This window comes from Mesoplodon bidens (genome assembly GCF_964165515.1).
Source record: "Mesoplodon bidens genome assembly, chromosome: 16".
NCBI classification, from domain to species: Eukaryota; Metazoa; Chordata; class Mammalia; order Artiodactyla; family Ziphiidae; genus Mesoplodon; species Mesoplodon bidens.
In genome coordinates this window covers 42408980-42435892 of record NC_138173.1, presented here as the reverse complement: position 1 = coordinate 42435892, position 26913 = coordinate 42408980, and the positions used below count along the sequence as shown (strand labels likewise).

The following is a 26913-nucleotide window of genomic DNA, read 5'->3' as shown; positions in this document are numbered from 1 at the left end:
AGGTTCGTGCCCCAGTCTGGGAAGATCCCACATGCCGCAGAGCGGCTGGGCCCATGAGCCATGGCCGCTGAGCCTGTGCATCCGGAGCCTGTGCTCCGCAACGGGAGAGGCCACAACAGTGAGAGGCCCGCATACCGCAAAAAAAAAAAAAAAAAATGTATATCTCAGAAATAACTAAATTTCCTTGCCAATTGCATTATTTTTTTTTTTTTTTTTTTTTTGTGGTACGTGGGCCTCTCACTGTTGTGGCCTCTCCCGCTGCGGAGCACAGGCTCCAGACCACAGGCTCAGTGGCCATGGCTCACGGGCCCAGCCGCTCCGTGGCATGTGGGATCCTCCCGGACCGGGGCACGAACCCGCGTCCCCTGCATTGGCAGGCGGACTCTCAACCACTGCGCCACCAGGGGAGCCCCCACCAATTGCATTATTATGAACTTTCATCAAATCTTTAACCATGGTCATTTTTAAGTCTTTTGCCATTTACGGACAGTTCTGGGTGTACTCTGATGCTTTTGCAAAAATGTTCCTATAAAAGGGTTTCATCTTCAAGGAATTCATGGAAAAGACTCTCGTAAGTACAGCTTTCTGGTAACTGACTATACTGCTGAACTGAATGAATAAGCATTTTCAGAACTCTAATGGAAAACTGATGAATTCATAAAAGTGCTACCAAAAGATCAACATAAAAAAAATTAATTACATGGGACTGAGTGAACTGATGAGACGATTATAATTTTTGTGACTTTCTGTTTGAATAAAAAAAATAAATAAAAATAAAAGACTAAAGGAAAGATAAAGGCAAATTCTAATTTGTAAATATCAATACTGGTGTTGGTTATCCAACAACTGTTTTATGCGTAAAAGAGAGAGCTATAAAAAAAAAAAAGACAAGATAACAAATGCTGGCAAGGATGTGGAGGAAAGGGAACCCTTGGGCACTGTTGGTGGGATTGTAAGTTGGTGCAACCACTATGGAAAACAGTGTGGAGGTTCCTCAGAAAATTAAAAAGAGCACTACCATATGACCCACAAATTTGCTTCTGGGTCTACATCCAAAGGAAATAAATCACTATGTCCAAGAGATATCTGCATTCCCATGTTCACTGCAGCATTATTTACAATAGCAAGATATGAGAACAACCTAAGTGTCCATCAACAGATGAATGGATAAAGAAAATATGGTGTAAATACACAATGGAATACTATTCAGTCACAAAAAAACAAAGGAAATCCTGGCATATTCGATAAAAAACAAAACAAAACAAAACATGAGCCTTCAGGGGATCGTCCTAAGTGAAATAAGTCAAGAAAGACAAATACTGTTTGATCTGACTTATATGTAGAAGAGGGGAGGGGAGGAAACCTCACAGAAAAAGAGATAAATTTGTGGTTACAAGAGGGAGGGGATGGAGGGTAGGGAAATTAGATAAAGGTGGTCAAAAGGTACATACTTCCACTTATAAAATAAATGAGTACTGCAGATGTAATGTACAACATGATGACTATAGTTAATAATGCTGTATGATATATTTGAGAGTTACTAAAAGAGGAAATCCTCAAAGTTCTCATCACAAGGGGGAAAAAATATTTTTTCTTTCTATACAAGTCAACGGATGTTCACTAAACACTGTGGTAAATCATTTCCCAACAAATGTAAGGCAAGTCATTATGCTGCATGAACATTATAACAATAGTGATCTCTCCAATTCATGAGCATGAATACCTTTTCCATTTTTTTATTCTTCAATTTATTTTATTAAATTTTTATTCCAATTTAAACATCAAAAAGTCTTATTGGTAGTTCTTAAGGCAAATCTAACTCAAGTCATTTTTATTTTTAGGCAAGGATAACCTTATAATCAATACTTCTATCTGGAAAGAAAATTTTATAACAGCTCAAAAATGTATATTTTAGGGTTTCCCTGGTGGCACAGCAGTTAAGAATCTGCCTGCCAATGCGGGGAACACAGGTTCGAGCCCTGGGCCGGGAAGATCCCACATGCTGTGGAGCAACTAAGACCGTGCACCACAACTACTGAGCCTGCACTCTAGAGCCCGCAAGCCACAACTACTGAATCCCGCGTGCCTAGAACCTGGGCTCCACAAGAGAAGCCACCGGAATGAGAAGCCTGCGCACCACAACGAAGAGTAGCCCCACTCACTGCAACTACAGAAAGCCCACGCACAGCAGCGAAGACCCAGTGCGGCCAAAAATAAATAAATAAATTTATTTTAAATATACATATACATATATATATATATATATATATATATATATTAGAACACACTGGAGCTGTGGGGGGAAAACGTAGTTTGAGGAATAGAAAAAGCATATCGCTATGCCTCAATCTTTTTCCTAAATGGTTAAAGAACTGTTCAACAACCCCAAAACCCTTTTTATATGCACACCTGGGAAGAATACCAAACGCGTAACTTTGCTCAGAGTTACACTGATGTGGTTTTAGACCAGATGTTTAAACGTTACAGTATGTACATTTTCTTCCCCTCTTCTAAGACAGAAGTAAAGTAAGAGGAATATTTGACTTCACTCCACAAGAGACCTATTTAATAGTTTGGCGGTTATGTAAGTAAAGGTAGCTTGGCTAAGTCAATGTTGACGACATACAGAACGACATGATCCTAATGAGTTGGAAAATATTGGCTCTCATGAGAATAGACCAGATGCTACTGAACTGAGAAAGCTACTGTATTATTGAATTTCATTTTTATGAGGTAAAATTTATTATTCAACCATTAAGATATCCCACATGAAATCTTGCATAAAATACTTTTACAGTTACATTCTGGAAAGTAGATTTTTATTTTAACATTAAAACATCACTTAAATAACGGATTCAAATGTCCATGTGATCACCTTCAGCACAGATTTTAAAGTCTGTAAGTAATTTCCCTGCAAATACCAGATTAATGGAACTAGACTGTCAACAAAACAATGAACTACCTGAATAAGGACAAACTGGTAACAAGTCTTTGTTTCCTGAGCAAACAAAAGCCATGTGTGACTTTGTATTTTATCATATAGCAAAAGGACAAAGGTTATAATTTCTATGATTTGAGTACCATCAGAAACATGAACAATAAAAACGTGTAATTCAAGAATCTCAATTACTAATATGTTAAAGTCCAAACTTTAACATCTCTGCTTTATTCTTTATAATTTCTTTATATTTTAAATTAAATTCCCAATATTTGCTATTCTTTCATTACCTAATTTCTAGTGGAATAGCAACTTTAATTATTTTACTTTATTTCTAGTCTAATTTACCAGCGAGGTTGTTTGATGTAGCACAAGTAATAGTAACAGAAAGGTCCAAAGGCCTGGCTTCAAAAACCAGCTTACTCTGTAGGGTGATACTTAAGAAAAACACTAAATTGTTCTAAGCATAAACTTTCACACATGTAACACAGGAAACATAACATGCCAACATCAATATTACTGGGAAGATACAAGAGAAATTAATGCATGAGAAACATCAACCTAAAGAAGGTGAACCAATTCAGACTATTCAAGTAAGTTTTATGGTATCCAGTCCCTACAATATGCAGCTCAGTAGAGGAAAAATGCTTGGTAGACAGCTGTACAGTACATGAAAAGGCAGATTAAAAAACAGGGTTTCATATATTTCTAGTCTCCCAGTGCAAGTATTTCTAGTGTCCCACTATTGTTCCACGCCTCTTTGGAATCCCTAGCAGAAGAGAGAATTATGGTTCATCCTAGGTGACTGTGAGCCTGTTGTTGCCTCTTGTAAACAGTTACGTAAAAGTGGCACAATACACAGTCTCTTCAATAAGTCAAAACAACAAGAGCTAACCAACGTCTTGAATTTTGTTCTTCTCTTATCAAGCTCACTACTTCATAATCCTATTTACTTTCTGGCCTTACTTTGTATTTACCTTTGCCCTATATCTTCTTAGATAAAACAATAGATCCCGAGGCTACAATTCTGACTTTGGGTGTCTCAGTCTCCAAGAACCTCCAACCCTACAACCACTTCCATAGGTAATAACCCGATTTGTGATTACAGCAGGAATCTATAGCCAGGACAAGAATAACAAATCAACTCCACAAACAATACTATATTTTGCACTCACAAGTACTCTGTGAGTATATCTAAAGATATCATCACAGCCACTTGCCCACAGGGCAAGGCAGGGATTCTGGTGCCGGGAGGCCAGTTAGAAGAAGGGATACATTTCCTCACTGCCCTCCTGTTCTCTTTGTGAAAAACAACATGCGTTTTCCAAGAAGTTAAGTGAAACTAAGGATCCAATTGATGGCCACTGAACAGAGTGAACCTGTGTGGCTGACAGCGTCCTAGTCCTCCACCCTGGTGTCAGGCCTGAGCCTCAGAGGTGGGAGAGCCAAGATCAAGACAAGGAACACCAGAGGCTTCCCAACCCCATGTAATATCAATCAGCGAGAGCTCTCCCAGAGACCTCTGTCTCAATGCTAAGACCCAGCTCCACCCAAGGGCCAGCAAGTCCCAGTGCTGGAAGCCTCATGCCAAACAAATAGCAAGACAGGAATACAACCCCACCCAATAGCAGATAGGCTGCCTAAAACCATACTAAGTTCACAGACGCCCAAAAACACACCATGGGGCGTGGCCCTGCCCACCAGAAAGGCAAGATCCAGCCCCACCCACCAGAACACAGACACCAATCCCCTCCACCAGGAAGATTACACAAGCCACTGAACCAACCTCACCCAATGGGGGAAGACACCAAAAACAACGAGAACTATGAATCTGCCCAAACGCAGTAAGTTAAAAAAAAATGAGAAGACAGAAACACACAGAAGATGAAGGAGCAGCGTAAAAACCCAACAGACAAAACAATGAAGAGGAAATAGACAGTCTACCTGAAAAAGAATTCAGAGTAATGATAGTAAACATAACCCAATATCATGGAAATAGAATGGAGAAAATATAAGAAACGTTTAACAAGGACCTAGAAGAACTAAAGAGCAAACAAGCAAGAATAAACAACACAATAAATGAAATTTAAAATTCTCTAGAAGTAATCAATAGCAGAATAACTTAGGCAGAAGAACAGATAAGTGACCTGGAAGGTAAACTAGTGGAAATAACTACCACAGAGCAAAATAAAGAAAAAACAATGAAAAGAATTGAGAACAGTCTCAGAGACCGCAGGGACATTAAATGCACCAACATTTGAATTATAGGGGTCCCAGAAGAAGAAGAGAAAAAGAAAGGGACTTAGAAAATATTTCAACACATTATAGTTGAAAACTTCCCTAATATGGGAAAGGTTATAGTCACTTAAGTCCAGCAAGTGCAAAGAGTCCCATACAGGATAAATCCAAGGAGAAACACCCAAGACACATATTAATGAAACTATCAAAAATTAAATACAAAGAAAACATATTAAAAGCAACAAGAGCAACAAAAAATATACAAGGGAATGCCCATAAGGTTAACAGCTGATCTTTCAGGAGAAACTTTGCAACCCAGAAGGGAGTGGCAGGACATATTTAAAGTGATGAAGGAGAAAAACCTACAACCAAGATTACTCTACCCAGCAAGGATCTCATTCAGATTTGATAGAGAAATAAAAACCTTTACAGACATGCAAAAGTTAAGAAAATTCAGCACCACCAAACCAGCTTTACAAAAAATGCTAAAGGAACTTCTCTAGGAGTAAAAACAAGAAAAGGAAAAGAACTACAGAAACAAACCCAAAACAATTAAGAAAATGGTAATAGGAATATACATATCGATAATTACCTTAAATGTAAATGGATTAAATGCTCCAACCAAAAGACACAGACTGGCTGAATAGATACAAAAACAAGATCCGTATATATGCTGTCCACAAGAGACCCATTTCAGACCTCGGGACACATACAGACTGAAAGTGAGGGGATGGAAAAAGACACTCCATGCAAATGGAAATCAAAAGAAAGCTGGAGTAGCAATTCTCATATCAGACAAAACAGACTTTAAAATAAAGACTATTAGAAGAGACAAAGAAGGACACTATATACTGATCAAGGGATCAATCCAAGAAGATATAACAACTGTAAATATGCACCCAACATAGGAGCACTTCAATACACAAGGCAAATGCTAACATCCATAAAAGGGGAAGTCAGCAGTAACACAATCATAGTAGGGGACTTTAATACCACACTTTCACCAATGTACAGATCATCCAAAATGAAATTAAATAAACACAAGCTTTAAATGACACATTAAACAAGATGGACCTAATTGATATTTATAGGACATTCCATCCAAAAACAACAGAATACACTTTATTCCCAGGTGCTCATGGAACATTCTCCAGGACACATCATATCTTGGTTCACAAATCAAGCCTTGGTAAATTTAAGAAAACTGAAATCGTATCAAGTATCTCTTCTGACCAAAACACTATGAGACTAGATATCAATTACGTAAAGAAAAGGGTAAAAATTACAAACACATGGAGGCAAAACAATACACTACTAAATAATCAAGAGATCACTGAAGAAATCAAACAGGAAATCAAAAACTACCTAAAACAAATGACAATGAAAACACGACAACCCAAATCCTATGGGATGCAGAAAACCCGGTTCTAAGGGGGAAGTTTATAGCAATACCATCCTACCTCAAGAAACAAGAAAAATCTCTAATAAACAACCTAAACTTACACCTAAAGCAATTGGAGAAAGAAGAACAAAAAAAAACCCAAACTTAGGAGAAGGAAAGAAATCATAACGATCAGATCACAAATAAATGAAAAAGAAATGAAGGAAACAATAGCAAAGATCAATAAAACTAAAAGCTGGTTCTTCGAGAAGATAAATAAAATGATTAACCTAGGCCAGACTCATCAAGAAAAAAGAGGGAGAGAACTCAAATCAATAAAATTAGAAATGAAACAGGAGAAGTTACAATGGACACCGCAGAAATACAAAGCGTCCTAAGAGACTACTACAAGCAACTTTATGCCAATAAAATGGAAAACCTGGAAAAAATGGACAAATTCTTAGAAAGGTATAACCTTCCAAGACTGAACCAGGAAGAAATAGAAAATATGAACAGACCAATCATAAGGAATGAAATTCAAACTGTGATTAAAGATTTTTCAACAAACAAAAGTCCAGGACCAGATGGCTTCACAGGAGAATTCTATCAAACATTTAATGAAGAGCTAACACCATCCTTCTCAAACTCTTCCAAAAAACTGTAGAGGTAGGAATACTCCCAAACTCATTCTACAATGCCACCATCACCCTGATACCAAAAACAGACAAAGATATGACACACAGAACAAGAAAATTACAAACCAATATACTGATGAAAACAGATGCAAAAATCCTCAACAAAATACTAGCAAACAGAATCCAACAGCACATTAAAAGGATCATACACAATGATCAAGTGGGGTTTATCCCAGTAATGCAAGGATTCTTCAATATACGCAAATCAATCAATGTCATACACCATATTAACAAATTGAAGAATAAAAACCATATGATCATCTCAATAGATGGAGAAAAAGCTTTTGACAAAATTCAACACCCACTTAGGATAAAAATTCTCCAGAAATAGGCAAAGAGGGAACCTATCTCACCATAATAAAGGCCATATATGACAAACGCACAGCCAACATTGTTCTCCATGGTGAAAAACTGAAACCATTTCCACTAAGATCAGGAACAAGACAAGGTTGCCCACTCTCACCACTACTATTCAACATAGTTTTGGAAGTCCTAGCCATGGCAATCAGAAGAGAGAAAGAAGTAAAAGAAATCCAAATCGGAAAAGAAGAAGTAAAACTGTCACTGTTTGCAGATGACATGATACTATACTTAGAGAATCCTAAAGATGCTTCCAGAAAACTACTAGAGCTAATCAATGAATTTGGTAATACTGCAGGATACAAAACTGATGCACAGAAATCTTTTGCATTCCTATACACTAATGATGAAAAATCTGAAAGAGAAATTAAGGAAGCATTCCCATTCACCACTGCAACAAAAATAATTAAAATACCTAGGGATAAACCTACCTAAGGAGACAGAAGACCTGTATGCAGAAAACTGTAAGACACTGATGAAAGAAATTAAAGATGATACAAACAGATGGAGAGGTATACCATGTTCTTGGACTGGAAGAATCAACATTGTGAAAATAACTATACTACCCAAAGCAATCTACAGATTCAATGCAATCCCTATCAAACTACCAATGGCATTTTTCACAGAACTGGACCAAAAAATTTCACAATTTGTATGGAAACACAAAAAACCCCAAAGAGCCAAAACAATCTTGAGAAAGAAAAAGGGAGCTGGAGGAATCAAGCTCCTGACTTCAGACAATACTACAAAGCTACAGTAATCAAGACAGTATGGTACTGGCACAAAAACAGAAAGATAGATCAATGGAAAAGGATACAAAGCCCGGAGATAAACTCATACACCTATGGTCACCTAATCTTTGACAAAGGAGGCAAGGATATACAATGGGGAAAAGACAGTCTCTTCAATAAGTGGTGCTGAGAAAACTGGATAGCTACATGTAAAAGAATGAAGTTAGAACACTCCCTAACACCATATACAAAAATAAACTCAAAATGGATGAAAGACCTAAATGTAAGGGCAGAAACTATCAAACTCTTAGAGGAAAACACAAGCAGAACACTCTATGACATAAATCACCACAAGATCCTTTTTGACCCACCTCCTAGAGAAATGGAAATAAAAACAAAAATAAACAAATGGGACCTAATGAAACTTAAAAGCTTTTGCACAGTAAAGGAAACCATAAACAAGACGAAAAGACAACCCTGAGAATGGGAGAAAATATTTGAAAATGAAGCAACTGACAAAGGATTAATCTCCAAAATATACAAGCAGATCATGCAGCTCAATATCAGAAAAACAAACAACCCAATATAAAAATGGCACAAGACCTAAATAGACATTTCTCCAAAGAAGATATACAGATTGCCAACAAACACATGAAAGGATGTTCAACATCACTAACCATTAGAGAAATGCAAATCAAAACTACAATGAGGTATCGCCTCACACCAGTCAGAACGGCCATCATCAAAAACTCTACAAACAATAAATGCTGGAGAGGGTGTGGAGAAAAGGGAACCTTCTTGCACTGTTGGTGGGAATGTAAATGGATACAGCCACTATGGAGAACAGTATGGAGGCTCCTTAAAAAACTAAAAATAGAACTACCATATGACCCAACAATCCCACTACTGGGCATATACCCTGAGAAAACCATAATTCAAAAAGAGACATGTACCACAATGTTCATTGCAGCTCTATTTACAATAGCCAGGACATGGAAGCAACCTAAGTGTCCATCAACAGATGAATGGATAAAGAAGATGTGGTACATATATACAATGGAATATTACTCAGCCATATAAAGGAACGAAATTGGGTCATTTGTTGAGACGTGGATGGATCTAGAGACTGTCATACACAGTGAAGTCAGTCAGAAAGAGAAAAACAAATATCGTATATTAACACATATATATGGAACCTAGAAAAATGGTACAGATGAACCAGTTTGCCGGGCAGAAGTTGAGACACAGATGTAGAGAACACACGTATGGACACCAAGGGTGGAAAGCTGTGGGGGTGTGGGGGTGGTGGTGTGATGAATTGGGCAATTGGGATTGACATGTATACACTGATGTGTATAAAATGGATGACTAATAAGAACCTGCTGTATAAAAAAATGAATAAAATTTAAAAATTAAAAAAATAATAAGTCAATAGGAGTATACAAATTCCAAACAAGTGTAAAGAGGATATTAAGTTGGAAATAATAGCAATTCTTTAAAAAGTAGTGTAGCTAAATCATAATAAAAGGAAACACAACAGTAAGGTGATAGAAACAAAGACAAAAAAAAACTATAGTCACAAGTATAAATGGATTGAATTTACTAGCTAAAAGGCGGATTAGAAAACTTGGTCTATAATATCTAGTTATACGTTATTTCCAGGACATATACCTAAAGATAAAAACAGATAGGTTTTAAGTAAAGAATGCAAAGGGAATTACATCAAATACCAACCAAACGAAAGCTAATTGTAACTATGTTAATATAAGAAAAAATAGATATGTCAAAAGACTCTCTAAGGAATAGACTCACTACATTTAATAAAAGAATCAATTCAAAAAGAGAACATAAATATGTGTGACCTTAGGGGTATATGTTTATACACACATAAGATCTGCATACTGTTTCAGGGTATTCACAGAATTTGAAGCCCTTTCATAAGCCCCAAGTTAAGAACTTCTAAACAAATGAAACATTTGTCCCATAATTTCTTTACAGAATCCTAAAAACCTGCTCCAAAACAACTGTACAATTTTACATTAGGCAATGGCTGTATCAAATAAAAAGGCTCTAATTAAAATGCATTTTTTAAGAATTTATAAGATATTCCCCATAGTAAGGTCTAAACTTAAAACCTTAAAAAGCATCTTATAACAACAAAACCAGTTTTATTTTAATAAACAAATGAAGTATAAGATAAAAATAACGTTATCATTTTAAGCATGATTGCACTTAATAAAAATATATCTTTTTTGTGTCACTGACAAAAGTAACATTATTTTGAGCTGAAACAACTAAAAGAAGCAAGCCTTCTGCAATTTTTCTTGTTTATCTACAAAGTGAGTGATAAGATGAAGATAATATACTGGCATCAAAGCAGATTTTTAGTTTTCCATAGTTCATTCATTCAGGGTGTAAGACTAATATTTTCCACATTAAAAAAATTAACTTGCTTATGAATTGCCGAAGTACTATAATTAAGAATTTTATTCCACTCTACCAGCATAATCAAACATATTGTATTTATACTTGACTTGGTTATCATTTCAAACATACAGACTGATCCCCTCAAAAGTTATCCAAGTAAGGCCAAGGGATGAATTGTACAAGGAACTGGTTAAAAATAATCTCTTGCAACTACAAAATATATCCACAAGTTGGTGGCAGAGAACAAAACTGAATGGCTTAACTCATATCTTGGATTTTACACAGGAGCTATAAAAATCTGCTTTCATAGAAATACACTACAATTTAAGTTGATCATGCTATACACATGAATTTGAATGATAAAATATTAGTCACCTCTAATAAGAGTTTTCCATACACTTGTCAAGAAGAGTGTGTTCTTACCTATAGTTTGGAAAACTTCATTCATCAAAGCTTCATTCACTGCTGAAGAGCTGACATTTCCAATATGAGACCAACTTTGATAAATTGCTTGCAACAGAAGTGTCTGTGCTCTTGTAGCTTGAACTGTGAGATTTGGAAGTTCAAATATACCTTCAGTTATAGCAATCTGAGATCTTTTGGTCCTGCATAAGAAAATACAAAGCATAACAAACAATATATTAAATAACATTTATAAACAACACCATATAAAGTAAATTAGGATGCAAGGGAAGAAAAGGTATACACAGAAATTATTTTAATTAGATTAAATCAAAGAGATACACAATTCTACTAACTTTAAATATGTTTCACTATTTCAGAACCTCTAACAATAATAAAAAATAAAAATACAAACTAGAATAATGTGCACACACACATTCATACACATATATTCAGCTCAAGCATTATATTTTTTAAATCAAGTCAATCAAAAATAACAGTGAAAATAATACCAATTAACACTTAAAATAGGATTTACTAGCAGATCTGCCTTATTCCCTTTTTTAAATTTGTTTTTTATACACTTTTGAAAGGTTAAATTCCAGTTACAGTTATTACAAAATATTGGCTAGATTCCCCATGCTGTACAATACATCCTTGAACCTATTTTACATCCAATAGTTTGTACCTCCCCCTCTCCCCACTGGTGACCACTACTTTGTTCTCTATATCTGTGAGTCTGCTTCTTTTCTGTTATATTCACTAGTTTGTTGTATTTTTTAGATTCCACATATAAATGATATCATACAGTATTTGTTTTTGTCTGACTTATTTCACTTAGCATAATGTCCTCCAAGTTGATCCATGTTGCTGCAAATGGCAAAATTTCGTTCTTTTTTTACAGCTGAGTAGTATTCCAGTGTGTGTGTGTGTGTGTGTGTATGTGCGCATGCACCACATTTTCTTTATCCATTCTTCTGTAGATGGACACTTACATTGTTTCCATATCTTGGTGACTGTAAATAATGCTGCTTATAAACACTGGGGTGCACATATCTTTTCATATTAGTGTTTTTATTTTTTTGGATCTATACCCAGGAGTGGAACTGCTGGGTCATATGGTAGTTCTAGTTTTAGCCTTTTGATAAATCTCCACACTGTTTTCCACAGTGGCTGCACCAATTTACATTTACAAAAACAAGTCTCAATAAAATTAAAAGGACTGAAATCAGACTATATGTGCTGATCACAATGGAATTAAACTATAAACTAATAAAAGAAAGGTATCTGCAAAATCCTCAAATATTTAGAAATTAAAAACATAAAATATAATTAAGAACATAGTAGATAAAATTCAGAAAGTCGCATAAGACAAAACTTTTGAAAAAGTATAAAATGATTTTAGAAAGGACACTGATATGGATGACAGAAAAGGACAATATACATAATCAGTGTTCCTGGAGAAAAGAGCAGATAAAGAAAAGAATTCTATGGGCATTCGTTCCAATAAATGTAACATGGAGGTACCAGTCCTTCTCCAGAACTTCCCTTGTTTTATACTATCCTCCCACCTGTCCATTACAGACTAGTAAAAACAATCAGCATATGTGCACTATTTAACCATAAGAAGAATATAAAGGGATTTCAAGCAATAGTCCTATACAGTTGAGATACCAACAGAGTCTCATGTCAATTGGTTACCTTTGTATTTTCCAGGTATACTTTTAATTTCATCATCTTTCAAGTCAATGGGCTCCTTTTCTAGCCATTGCTACTGCAGCTGAGAACCACCATGCTAATAAACTTAATATCCTTCAAAGTCAAGACTGGATTTTTACTTTGCAGTTCCTAGGTCTATTAAAAAATGAGTTATAATGTTGCTGTGACTTTGACTGTTTAGGTCTCAGATTAGGCCTAGCTGGTCTTCAAGCTTCATTTTAAAGCTGTTCTCTAGAAAATCTATAAAATCAGCATATATTTATTAATTGCCTATTCTGTAGCAGTTATGCACTAGCTACCTAGGAAGTATCTTAGCCGTTTTAAAACATCAATGAACAAAACAGAAAATTAAAATCCCAGTGTCCTCATAGTTTATATTCTAATGGGGACAGGAAACAAATTAAAAAGTTGATCAATATAAGTAAACAAATGATATAAGGAAGTTAGAAGAGAAATGCTCTTGGAAACAGAAAAAGTAGAGGATGGAATAGGAACTACTGAAGAGGGAGCAATTTCATATATGGTGGGTACATCATATTAAAAGGATAGGTTTAATTCCAAGCAAGACATAAGCAGACTTGAAGGAGGTAAGTGACAGTTGTGTGGGTATCTCTGGAGAGTGATTCAGGCAGATGAACAGTCTGTGAAAAGGTCCTGAGGTAGGACTGAACCTGGCAAGTCCAAGCAATGGCAAGGAAGGCAGTGTGGTTGCAGCAGTTTGATAATAACCTAATTCATTAATGAAGTTGGTTTTCCATGGTTATTATCCATAAGAAATACCAGAACAGGCTTTACACAGCCATTCATCTGAGACTGCATCAAAGTCTGACTCCATAGGGTTCACTTTCCTTGAATTTACTTTTATTTTTAAATCTCTTTACCCTTATTTTCAAAGTTTTTCATTTAAGGTACTAGAAGTAGGACATGAAATTTTTAAAATATCAATTCCAATTCTGGCTAAATCACTTATTTGTTTCATGTTTTTAGGAAAAAGATATATATAACTTCTCTGAGCTTCACTTCCCACTTTAAAAGCCAAGTATAATTATCCCTGCCCAATCTACCACAAATGACTATAGTGAAAATCAATTACATTTAATATTTAAAGCTTAACAGATACAAGGTTCTTTGCTAGGAACTGAAGATACAGGCACTATCTTTACACTCAAAGAATTCAGAATCTAGTGAGACAAGTAAACCAGTAATTATAATTTAACATAATGAGTGCTATAACAATGTTATGTACAGGTTCCTGTGAGATACACTGAAATGGTTGAGGAAAAAATGCAGGTGTTATATTTAGAAATGACCCATAAACATGAAAAGACTCTTAAGTCTCACCAGTAAAAAGGGAAATTCAAACTAAAACAATGTATGACTCTTTTAACCTCTCAGATTAGCAAGACCTCTCAGACTCTAACTCATCTTCTAGGAATCTATCTGAAAAGAATTTTCACAGGAGCCTGCAAGGATATTTACACAAAGACAGTGTTTTCAGCATTATTTAAAATAGCCTAAACCTGAGAAAATCTCATCGTTGAATAAATTCTGACACATTGATTTGATGCAAAACTATTCAGATATTAAAAAGAATGAAGTTAGACGAACCTACTGATATGAAAGAATATGCTGAAATATGGTAAAAATGTATGTAGTTGCATTATAATATGGTTCCATGTAATGGCAGGAAGTGGTGGGTTACCCACACACAAAAGTATGTCTGCATGTGTTTGTATGTTGAGATAAAAAATTCTGGATAGAATTATTGATAATATTCATTGCTGGAAGATAATAACAGAGGATGACTTTATGTGATCTTTTCCCTTTTTTCCCTATATAAATGTCTCTATTGTTTTGTTTGGTCCTTTGAGATATATATATCATTATTTTTTCAAAAGAATTTCAGAAACTGCAATACTTCAAGAATGGACTATAGAAATCACAAACTATGTCAAAATGAATTAATTTCATAAAACATTTTTAAAATGTGAAGGTAAGATATGAGCATTATCAATGTATCAAACTACCTCCACTCCCTGCTCCGACACTGAATTATCAAATTATTTCTTACCTTCTCATAGACATAAACTTCACTTTTAAGTCAGACAAAGAAAGACAAATATCATATGATATCATTTACATATGGAATCTTAAAAAATGATACAAATGAACTTATTTACAAGACAGAAATAGACTCACAGAGATAGAAAACAAACTTATGGTTGCCAAAGGGGAAAGGGGGGGATAAATTAGGAATTTAGGATTAACAGATACACACTACTGTATATAAAATAAACAACAAGGACCTATTGTATAGCACAGGGAACTATATTCAACATCTTGTAATAACCTATAATGGAAAAGAATTTGAAAAAGAATATATATATATATATATATATATATATATATATATACACACACACACACATACACATATATACAACTGAATCACTATGCTGTACACCTGAACCACTGTAAATCAACTCTACTTCAATTAAAAACATTTTTAAATTAAAACAAAAACAAATAAACTTCACTTAAAACCTCCAAAAGAGGAATTGTATCAACGAAGATGGTAGAGTAAGGTAAGCCAAAAGTCTGTCCCTCCATAAAAGCAACACAAAAGCTGGCAAAAACTGTCAAAAATCAACTTTTTCAGAACTCTAGAAACTAACCAAAAGCCTGCAACAAACACGGGAACACGTAATAAAAATAAAGTAAAATTTAAAAAAAAATTTTAAACAGCTCAATCTCAGTAGGAACAGTGAACTTTGTGGTATTTTTATTTACCCATGTTACATCCCCTGGCCCCCAGGCTCAGCAGTAGTACCAAATAGCTCTTATCCCCAGTACGACCTGTACGTCTTGATAAACTGTTACTTGACGTCTCTGTATTCCTAAAAGGTATAAATATTTGTAGGATCTCAATGTCAAGTCAGTGGAAGAGCTCCAGTACTTCTTGGTCTCATATGCGTGGTTGAAAAATTAACAGCCATGACTGCCAGATTTATTAACAAATAATAAATTTATGAATTTAAAAAAAGAAATTGTGGTTGTTTGTTCTGACCTGTCTGGTGGCTACCTAGAGAACCAACTCAAAGAGCCTGCTTTCTCTCTCTTAGTTCAGAACTCTCCCAATACTAAAACAACTACCCAGGAGCATTTGTAGAAAACATATACAGGCAAATGTACTGCAGTAGTCCTTGCTGCCTGGAAAAATAGATAGACAAGACAAGGGGCAAAAAAAGAGACTAACCAAAATCTTAGAAAGGCTGGGAAATTATGCCTTCAGGAATAAAAACACTGAAAAGCTCAGACACCTTCCTGGCAATACAGAAGGCCACACACATGCTAAGCACTGTGCACTTGCAGAGAAAAGACAAGAGAAAGGCCTTAAGCTCTCACTTCTGGCTGACTTTCAGGGTATGCACAACAAGAAAAGGTGGCAGAGTTGAAAACTGCCTGGTTGAGCTTTGAAGACATTCCTCAGAAGAAACCATGGAGGACACATGGCAGTGGGATGAAACATTCAAAGTGCTGAAAGAAAGAACTGTCAATTAATAATTGTAATTCCGGGGCTTCCCTGGTGGCACAGTGGTTAAGAATCCACCTGCCAATGCAGGAGACACAGGTTCGAACCCTGGTCTGGGAAGATCCCACATGCCGTGCAGCAACTAAGCCCGTGCGTCACAACTACTGAGCCTGCGCTCTAGAGCCCACGAACCATAACTACTGAAGCCCATGTGCCACAACTACTGAAGCCCGTGCACCTAGAGCCTGTGCTCTGCAGCAAGAAAAGACACCGCAACGAGAAGCCAGTGCACCGCAACGAAGTGTAGCCCCGCCTCGCCACAGCTAGAGAAAGCCCGCGCACAGCAACGAAGACCCAATGCAGCCAAATATAAATAAATAAATTTATTTTTAAAAATAATCATAATTATAATTCCGACTTAACTATTCTTCAAAAATAAAGTAGAAATCTCCCAAGAAAGGAAAGTCCAGGATCAAAAGGCTTCACTTGTGAATTCTACCAACATTTAAAGAAGAAAAAAATACCAATACTCTTCAACTTTTTGCAAAAAAAAGAACAGAAGGGAATCCTTCCCAATTTCTTCTATAACATCAGTATTACCCAGGTACCAAAGCCAGACAAAAACAACACAAGAAAACTACACACCGATATCCCTTGTGAACATAAATGCAAAATCCTCAGTAAAATACCAGTAAATGAAATTTGGAAGATTAAAAGCATTATACACCATGACAACTAAAATTTATCCCAGAAATAAAAGAATGGCTCAAGAACTCAATGCAATACATCATATTTATAGAAAGAAGAGGGGAGAAAACATGTCCATATCAACTGACACAGAAAAAGTTCGTGACAAAATCCAATACTCTTTCATAATATAAAACACTCAACACACTAAAGAGAACTTCCTCAATATGATATAGGACATTTATGAAAAACACACAACTAACATCATACTTAGTGGTGAAAGGCTGAAAGCTTTCTCTCCAAGATCAGGAAGAAGTCAAGTATTTTTCTCTTGCCATTCTATTCAACATTGCAGTAAAGGTTCCAGCCACGAAACCAGGCAAAAAAAATTTTTAAGGCATTCAGATTGTTAAAAAAAAGAAGTAAAACTATCACTACTCACAGATGACATGATCTCATACCTTGAAAACTATAAATACACACACACAGACACACACACAGCAATGAAGGGAGCTAAAAACAAGTTCAACTAAGTTCCAAGATACAAGGTAACTACATGGAAATCACTTTTATACCCATATACACTTAAAATGAACAATCTGACAAGGAAATTAAGAAAACAATTCCATTTATAATAGCAACAAAAAGAATAAAATACTTAGGAATAAGTATTTCACCAAAGAAGTGTAAGACTTTTACATTGAAAACTACAAAGCATTGTTGAAGGAAATTAAAGAAGAGTAAATGGAAAGACATCCCATGTTTATTGATTGGAAAATTTAATACTGTTAAGATGACAGTACTCTCCAAATTAAGCTATAGGTTCAATACAATCCCTATCAAAATCCCATCTATTTTGAATAAATGATTAAACTAATCCTAAACTAATTAAATTCATATGGATTTACAAGGAAACTTGAATGGTCAAAACAATCCTGAAAAAGAAAAACAAAGTTGGAAGACTCATGCTTCCCAATTTCAAAACTTACTACAAAGGTACAGCAATCAAATACACATAAAAATATAAATCAGTGCACTAGAGCTGAGAGTCTAGAAATAAACCCATACATCTATGGTCAATGGACTTCTGACAAATGGTCAAGGCCAATAAGTGGGGAATTAATAGTCTTTTTAACAAATGGTTTTAGAACAACTGCATATTGAAATACAAAAGAATGAACTTAGACCCCTACCTCACACCATATACCAAAATTAACTCAAAATTGATCAAAAAGCTAAAACCATAAAATCTTAGAAGGACACATAAGTGTAATCTTCACAATCTTAAAGAACAATTTCTTAAATATGATACCAAAAACAAAAGCAACAAAAGGAAAAACAGATAAATGGGACTTCATCAAAATTTAAAACTTTTGTGTATCAAAGGAAACCATCCAGAAAGTGAAAACACAACACACAAAATGGCGAAAAAAATCTGCAAATCATATATCTACGAAGGGTCTAGTGCCTGGAATATGCAAAGAATTCCCACAACTCAATAGCAAAAAGATATACAGCCCAATTAAAAAATGCACATAAACAGTCATTTCTCCAAAGAAGTTACACAAATGGCCAATAAGCACTTTAAAAAATGCTCAACATCATTAGGGAAATGAAAAGCAATACCACAAAGAGATACCACTTCACACCCACTAAGATAGGCATAATAGGAGAAGAAAGAAAAAAAAAAGCAGAAAATAACGAGTCTTGGGGCAAGGATGGGGAGGAACTGGAACCTTCATACATTGGAGGTAGACATATACAATAGTACAACCACTGTGTGTAACAATTTGGCAGTTCATCAAAAAGGTAAATATAGTAATTATATTGTTAGGTATATACCCAAGAGAACTGAAAATGTTGTTCATATTGGAGCTCATATATGCATGTTCATAGCAACATTATTCTTATTAGCCAAAAAGTAGAAACAACCCAAACTTGCAACTGATAAATGGATAAACAGAATGTGGTATATCACTATAAAGTAGTTATTATTTGGCCATAAAAAGTAATGAAGTACTGATACATGCCACAACATGGAGAAACCTTGAAAACACGCTAAGTAAAAGAAGCTAGACAGAAAATGCCACATACTGTATGTGGCATTCTCCATCCAGAATCACGGATAGAGTCAGGGTTTTCTTTATGGAGTTTTGAAAATGCTCTGGAGTTAGATGGTGATGATGACTGCACAACAATGTGAATATACTAAAAACCAATGAATCGTACAGTTTAAAATAATTATAATAGTAAATTTATGCTATGTGGATTTTATCTCAATTAAAATTTAAAACCTCCCTGAAGTATTCAGAACTCTGTTCCTAGGAACACTGGTCCAAGCAACTAACGACTGCCCTTTCTTACTCGAAAATAACAAAATAAAAACAAAACCCTGGGATCATCTGTCTCTCTTAATTAGCATGCCTCATAATTTAAATATACAGTTACACATTAACACACCTACCACCCTGTCCATACAGCTCTCAAATATTTAAAAGCAGTATGTGGCTCTACCTAGATTTACCGTTCAATCCACAAGCCTGGTCACATTTTGCCACAAAATCAAAGGATTGTAATAAACAGACAAGGAAATAAATATGCACTGAAGGGACTTCCCTGGCGGTCCAGTGGTTAAGACTCCACGCTTCCATTCAGGGGGCGTGGGTTTGATCCCTGGTCGGGGAACTAAGATCCTACATGCTATGCAGTGGGGCCAAAACTCATTTTTTAAATCTTTTTAAATAAATTTTTTAAATGCACTGAATAGAAGATTCCTTAAACCAAGCAGGTGAGATAACAGAGATCAAATGAGGCAGGAGAAAAATTAATAGAATCTAATTCATAAATTTATATTTCATTATCACTACTGGCTCCTTTTGCTTTTCTAACATTGTGGCCATTCTTTACGTCACTTTCTTGTCTTTTATTACAGGTTTAAAAATTGAGTGGCGGTTCTCTTTCTACTATGTTCTCAAATTTCTGTTCAAAATTCTTGACCAAAACAAAAACAAAAACGAAAGCACAACAGTTTACCAGTAGTGATACTAAGTAAACAGAACAGACATTTGGAAACCTACAATATAAAAATGTATAATTAATCTAGCCACTCTATCTTTAGCCAGATATTCCGTGGTGTTTAGGAAGTCCTATGGTGTAGCAAGAGCCATGTTCTTATAACTACAGCAATAATTATTTATAAGGCAAAATTACAGTCAGGATTCTTTTTACAAGTGGGTCTTTACTTATTTCATAAAAACTTCAGCTACTGTATACGGTACTCTTTCAAGCCATCAAATGTCACATAAAATGATTCCCAAATGGATAACACAGACTTGAATAAAAACTTAAACATATGCAAATTCAAAAAGATTAATTTAGTCTACATTTTAATACTGCCCAAGAGTAGGGGACAGTTCTCTCCTTCAGGTTCAATTTAATTTAACATCAAAGGAAATAACTCACTTTACAAAAGCCAGAATTCAACAATAAACAAGTAAATTATAGCATACAAGTATGGCATGTTTTTGTGGTTTATTTTCCAGCTATAACTGACTGCAAATAAAAGTACATTTTATTATACTTCTGTTTAATATTCCAGTAGCATTTGAACTAAAATAAACCATTTATAAATGATTTGGCAATAGATGGTAGACTATAGAATGTACCTGCTAGTATAACAATATCAATGAAGAGGGGTTTTTTCCTCTTTTGTTTTTGTCAATTCTGAGATACTTCCAACAGGTTAACTAGTATAGAAAATAATAAAACCTATGTATCCATTTCATCAAACCATACCATCATACTGTATTTGCCTCAGAAATTTTTAATCAATAGCTTTTACAACTTTAAGCTATTTGGAGGGCTCATTAAAAAGTCAATGAAAATAAACAATAAAAGTATAATTTTCCTTGTGATTTATACCACTACAAATTTATTTAAACTCGGCATAAAATAAAACAGCTCAATAAAATTCACACTAAAATTATCTAACAACTTCTGGACTTACCTCATGTTTTTGAAATATCACTAAACCTACATTTTAACAGTTAAGTTGGTGAAAATAAAATAATTTATTTAACAAATGCCTATTTCACATATCCAGAAGTCCTAGTCTGAACATATGTTCATATTACAGAATAGGTTTAAAAAACTATCAATTCAAACATTATTCTCTAGGGAAAAATAAATCCTAATGTAACTAGCGGGATAAACAACTCATTAAAACTCAACTTGGACAAACTCCAGGATAAATTTAAGGAAATAGAAACAAGTAGGTCTTGATTGTGTAGTAACAAAGACTGAAAATAAATATGCCCTAATTAACAAACACTTTAAAAGATTCTGTCTGTTCCATTTGCTGACAAATTACAATACGGAGCTGACAAAAGTTTTGGACCAATCTGGCACTGCTATAAAAAAAAATTCTTCTTTTGAAAGTTTAAATAAAAAACATGGAAGTGATTCTTATTACTCGATGCAAAGGAATTAACTTAAACAATCCATTCACACTCACAGCAGTACTATAAATTTTTTGCCATGCATACACTTCAGGAACAACCATCCATTCTTTTAAAATCAACACACCTCACAGCAACTGAAAGAATATCCTCAGCAACAGCTGGATCTAAAGATTTATACAGAGTCCCCAAATGCAAGGTCTGAATGTACAAATTGGTTCCAAAAATGTATTTTTGTTATTACTCATATCCTGTACAGTAAAATAAGATTAGATCACTTTTTCCAAAATAAAATGAGTACAAAACTCACTAACTCAACTGAGAAATGAAAGCAGTTTAAAAACCTAAGAAATGTGTATTTAGTTCTGCACACAACGACTCTTCAACTTACACAATATATCAATACTCGTGGAAGGGAAAAAAATTTTTGACCTAAATCGTAGGTAAAATGAAAGGTTAAAGCTCCTCTTTCCTCCTCCTGATCCCACTCCACTCCCCACAGATAACCACTTTTTATGAATTCAGCATACATACCAACAGACCTCTATTGATTTTATGTATTCATAGATACACTTATAATTTTAATGGAGATATACATATTTAAAAGTCTACAGCCTGCTTTTTATGACTAAGCAATATGTCCTAGTCATCAAGATCTTTGTATATCAGTACATATTCTTCCACATTGGTCTCTTTAATGCATGCTTCACATTTTGCTGTCTGAATCAAGATTTACATTCATAGGCAGTGTATCAGTGCATCGCTTTCTCAACATCCCTACAAGTATTAACTGTTATATTTATTTAATTACAATAATTTTAGCATTTGCAAATAGCTGTAAAATACAAATTATATCCTGCTGTGTTGAGACTTGAAAATATTTTATCATTTTTCAAATTTCTGAAGTAAATATTTGAACTTAAATATGAGAAAACAAATGGACAGAAAAAATGAGAAGTAAAATTTGTCTAACACTAAAATAAAAATATAATGAATGCCTTGATTATTATATAAAGTTCAAAATCTTACAATGAACTACAGGTGGTAGCAAACAAACTAAATACAAAAGGAGGAAAATGTTATCTCTTCATTAATCTCATCATCTCCCAGATAAGTTATTCAATATAGACAGTTCATCTACTTAAATAAAAATGTTTACTCAGGAAAAGAGAGAGAGGAAGTGTGTTCATGTAATATATCTTATATATGTAATTAAAAACATTCAAATATTATCTTGAGAATTCTAAAATTTTAGTTCAATTTCAGTAATTAATTAAAGTCATTGGTTTTTGCTTTGGCCAAGGGCACATTTTACATATATTATGTAAGTAAAAAGAAGACAAACTTGGTTGTCAAAAGAGCATACAATCTAAAATCTAATCAATCAGACAACCAAAAAGCACTAAAATGGCTGAAAAATTACCAACTGCATGTCAATAAGTATTTACTTGAGCTTTCCACAGTTTCAAGGTTTTGAAGATAAATGTCCTCCATAGAAAAAGAGATGGTCCTTATTGAACTTAATGTAAAAAGAATGGAAAAAGCTATTAAATAATCACAAAACACAGTGTAAAAATCACTTCTATGAAAACTACGGTGAAAAATAGGAAGAATATCCCATTAAAGAAAATATTAGGGGGGCTTTCCTGGTGGCGTAGTGGTTAAGAATCCGTCTGCCAATGCAGGGGACATGGGTTCGAGCCCTGGTCCGGGAAGTTCCCACATGCCACACAGCAACTAAGCCCATGCGCCACAACTACTGAGCCTGCCCTCTAGAGCCTACGAGCCACAACTACTGAGCCCACGTGCCATAAATATTGAAGCCTGCGGGCCTAGAGCCCGGGCTCTGCAACAAGAGAAGCCACCCACAATGAGAAGCCCACGCACCGCAAACAAGAGTAGGCCCCGCTCGCCGCAACTAGAGAGAGTCCACGTGCAGCAACGAAGACACAACACAGCCACAAATAAAAATAAAATAAATAAATTTAAAAAAAAAAAAAAGAATATATTAGGAAGATGTGATCTAGTCAGAGAAAATATCAATTGGGCCAATATCTGAGGAGTCAGTAAAAATTATTTAGGCTATTGATTACTGAGACAATATGGTGAAAGACTTGGCTGAAAAAGAAACAATGAAAAAGGCATGAAGGTGGGAGGGGATAGAGAGGAAGATACTCTGATGAATCTAGACAGCCAAGAAGAGGCTAGACCATGGAGGACATCACTTAAAGTTTTAAAGATCTTAATCTTTACCACAAAAGCTATGAGAAGCAAAGTATTTTAGGCAGGAGAAGGACATAATTAGGGAAAGCAAAGACCATATCTTATTCATAATGGGACTCCAAGGCCTATGACACAACAGTTCTCACATGATAGTTACCAAAAAATTATTTTTAAAACAAACAAATGACTAGTTAACCAGTTGAAACTTAAAAAGTGCTAAGTATTAACAAATTCATCTAGGAAACTGAAAATATTTTTAAAGTTATAAATCATAATGAAGAATACAATCAAACCTATTATCAAGAACTTGCTAATAGCTACCAACATGCTATTAATGGCTCCAATACCAACACTAAACTAGACCTCTGCAACAACTAAAACAAGTGACTTCATCTTTCTCGATCCACAGTATCATCTTCCCTAATCATGCATTTCCATATCTATAAAAGAGATAATAATACCTGACTTGTTTATTCCAAAGGTTGGTTGTGAGGTTCAAATAAATCACTGTATGTAGTGGAATAAGTACAAAATGCTACACAAGAGTATTACGATGCTGTTCTTAGAGATTTTCTTCTTCTACTAACTATGCACTGTATGATCTTTTGAGCACAGGGACCTCCAATGATTATTTGTTCCTATATTTCAAGTTAGTATATTAAAAGAGATTAAATCATCAAACACAAGAAAGAAATTTAGAGGCAATTATTAAAAACAAAAACAAAAACAACCCTTAGACTAAATTTAGTGATTTCTAACCAAGACATTTCTCTTTTAATAAATACACTGTATACTAACAACTTAGAATTCTTTTGAATATACTCAAGTTTCAGTTCCAAAAAAAATCATGAAACACAGATGTATTTAAAAGATATTGTCACTAATATAAGATGTCATATTATATACAGACATCGAGACAGTACAAAATGTCTCCCACTGTACATAGGTAAAACCAAATACTGAGAAAAGGCTAGTATTAATATTATTCTTCTCATAGAAAGAGATGTAAGTCTTATAGTAATATTCTACAGTGCCGAAAGATCAAATTTAAAGGCAATAATCTAAGAAGGAATTATAAACGTTCATTTGGCTACCACTAAACAATTTTACTAAGTTTAAAACTTTTAACAAGGGAAATAGATGGATCATAATTACCTATACAACTTTATACCCAACTGATCATAAAATTGCATGTTGAAAATACCAAATTTTCCAAAAGCAAAATCGAAGAAAACCTGTTCTCATTGGACCAACACTTTCCAGTTGTTAACATATGTTGCATGCTCTTTGTGCCCTTCCTAAAAGAATCAAAGGGAAAAACCTAACTAGTACAAAGATAAGTGCTATTTACTGGCAGTTGTGTTCTTCATGTGTTTTTTGGTTGTTTTTTTTTTTAATCTCTGAATGTAATTTCAACACTGTGTAGCAGGGAGCAATCCCTGTGAAATAACTTAGGCAAGAGTATTAGTAAACAATCGTCAGGCTGTTAGCAGACAAGGTACACACAAGATTGTCTTAAAGGCCCAATCCTACTTCCTAACAAACTCCCCAGACTAGAGGCAGATTTGGGGCTCCTGGGCACTGGCCCAGATCAAGTGCTGGCACTTGACCGTGGAGGTGAGGGCCCTTCCCCCTGGCTCCCTCTCGGCACTGTCCCCACATTCCTTTCTTTGCCAATCAAACCCTTGCATTCTTCCTTAAGACCAGAAAACAGAAACCCTTTGTCCTTAAGCTGAACAAACATTTTGATAGGAAGCCCTTAATTATTCATAAAGTCTTGGCATTTAGCCTTGCACTGACCTAGACATCAGAAGACCACCAGTGCCCTCTACTCACGCAGAAAATAAGACCTAGATGAGTCTCACAGAGCAACGTCAGGCTCTCCACTCAGAAACCTTAGTTTGAATTTTTAAAGCTAGGAATTCATCGTTTAGTTCTTCGCGTCTGCATAATCTTGCATGTTTAGCGCTGGTTTGTTCACAGCTTGTTGGCAGGTGTTGCTTTTCTGCATTAAAAATGTTGCTCATCAAGTCATTTACCATTTTAAAGGAAAGCGTAGAAGAACCTTCTGGTACTGCCATCAGAAACTCTCTGTTGAAGTTGCTCTTGGTTGAAATATTTTTTTAAAACCTGTGACCTCCCACAGTCGACTCTCTCCTCATAGGCGACTCCTCCCGCAGCTCCTGGCTTCTACTGCAAAAAGACGCTCTAGTGAGTTGACGTCCACCGTCCATTTAGGCCTCGCATGTGGGGTTCCTTTTAGGAGGATTCAGCTCTAGCTCAGTTCTGCAGGGGCCACGACTGACTTGAAAAACAAGCACCTCTGGTCGCCCGTGGGAGATGAGTGACTCGTACCTACTGCAGTCTTCTGCAGACTTCGTGTTTCTCTTTTTACACGAGCAGCTCCAGTCAGACTTTGACTTTTAGAAGTTGTTTACATATAAGACATACATAGTTGTCGTGGCCACCCACTTCAAGGGACAAATGTCAAGCTCTCCAAGGGTTTTTTTGTTTGTTTTGTTTATAAGAAATTTTTATGGCAGCCGTGGCAAGAAGTCTCCGTGCTCTCCATTGGCTGCTTGAGTCCCACAGCTCAGATGCCAGGTGCCAGAGTGCTGCAATGCACCGCACAGACAGGCTTCTTTGGCTTCAAACATTCCTGCAGGAATGCAGGGCAAAAGATGCATCTGCAGGGCAACTGCTAGCTAACAAGCTGCCAGCCAGTCGTGCCCTGGTCAGCCTACAACAAGGGAATCGAGATAGGCCATCACCTTTACCATGAGCCAATTGCCCTCACCAAAAGCTGACAAACTCCAGGGGGAGGAAAAGGAACTGAATGTAAGAGAGAAATTTGGGGGGTGATAGAAATGTTCCATATCTTGATTTTGATGGTGGCTACATGACTACATACATCTGTCAAAAATCACTGAATTGTTGTCACATAAAATTGTTGAACTTTGTTGTATTTAAATTATAGTCTAATTTTAAAATGAAAATAATGTTACTGAAAACACTGGTATAATTCATATTATAAACCATTAAAGAGAACTTTATAAACCACATTCTACACAGCTCTAAAGTACTATGAAAGCTTGCTAAAGTTATACAGTATTTTCAGGTGTA

The 26913-nt window shown here is 35.3% G+C and overlaps 1 protein-coding gene across 10 annotated transcripts in view; it reads right to left on the bottom strand.

Moving 5' to 3' along the window:
• Positions 1-26913, bottom strand: part of VPS13B (vacuolar protein sorting 13 homolog B) — an 805800-nt gene that overhangs the window by 646277 nt on the left and 132610 nt on the right. For all 10 annotated transcript variants that reach the window (XM_081258369.1, XM_081258366.1, XM_081258373.1 and 7 more), the window contains one exon: positions 11194-11375. In XM_081258369.1, the coding sequence (XP_081114495.1) occupies positions 11194-11375 (182 nt within the window). The remainder of the gene's footprint in view (positions 1-11193; positions 11376-26913) is intronic.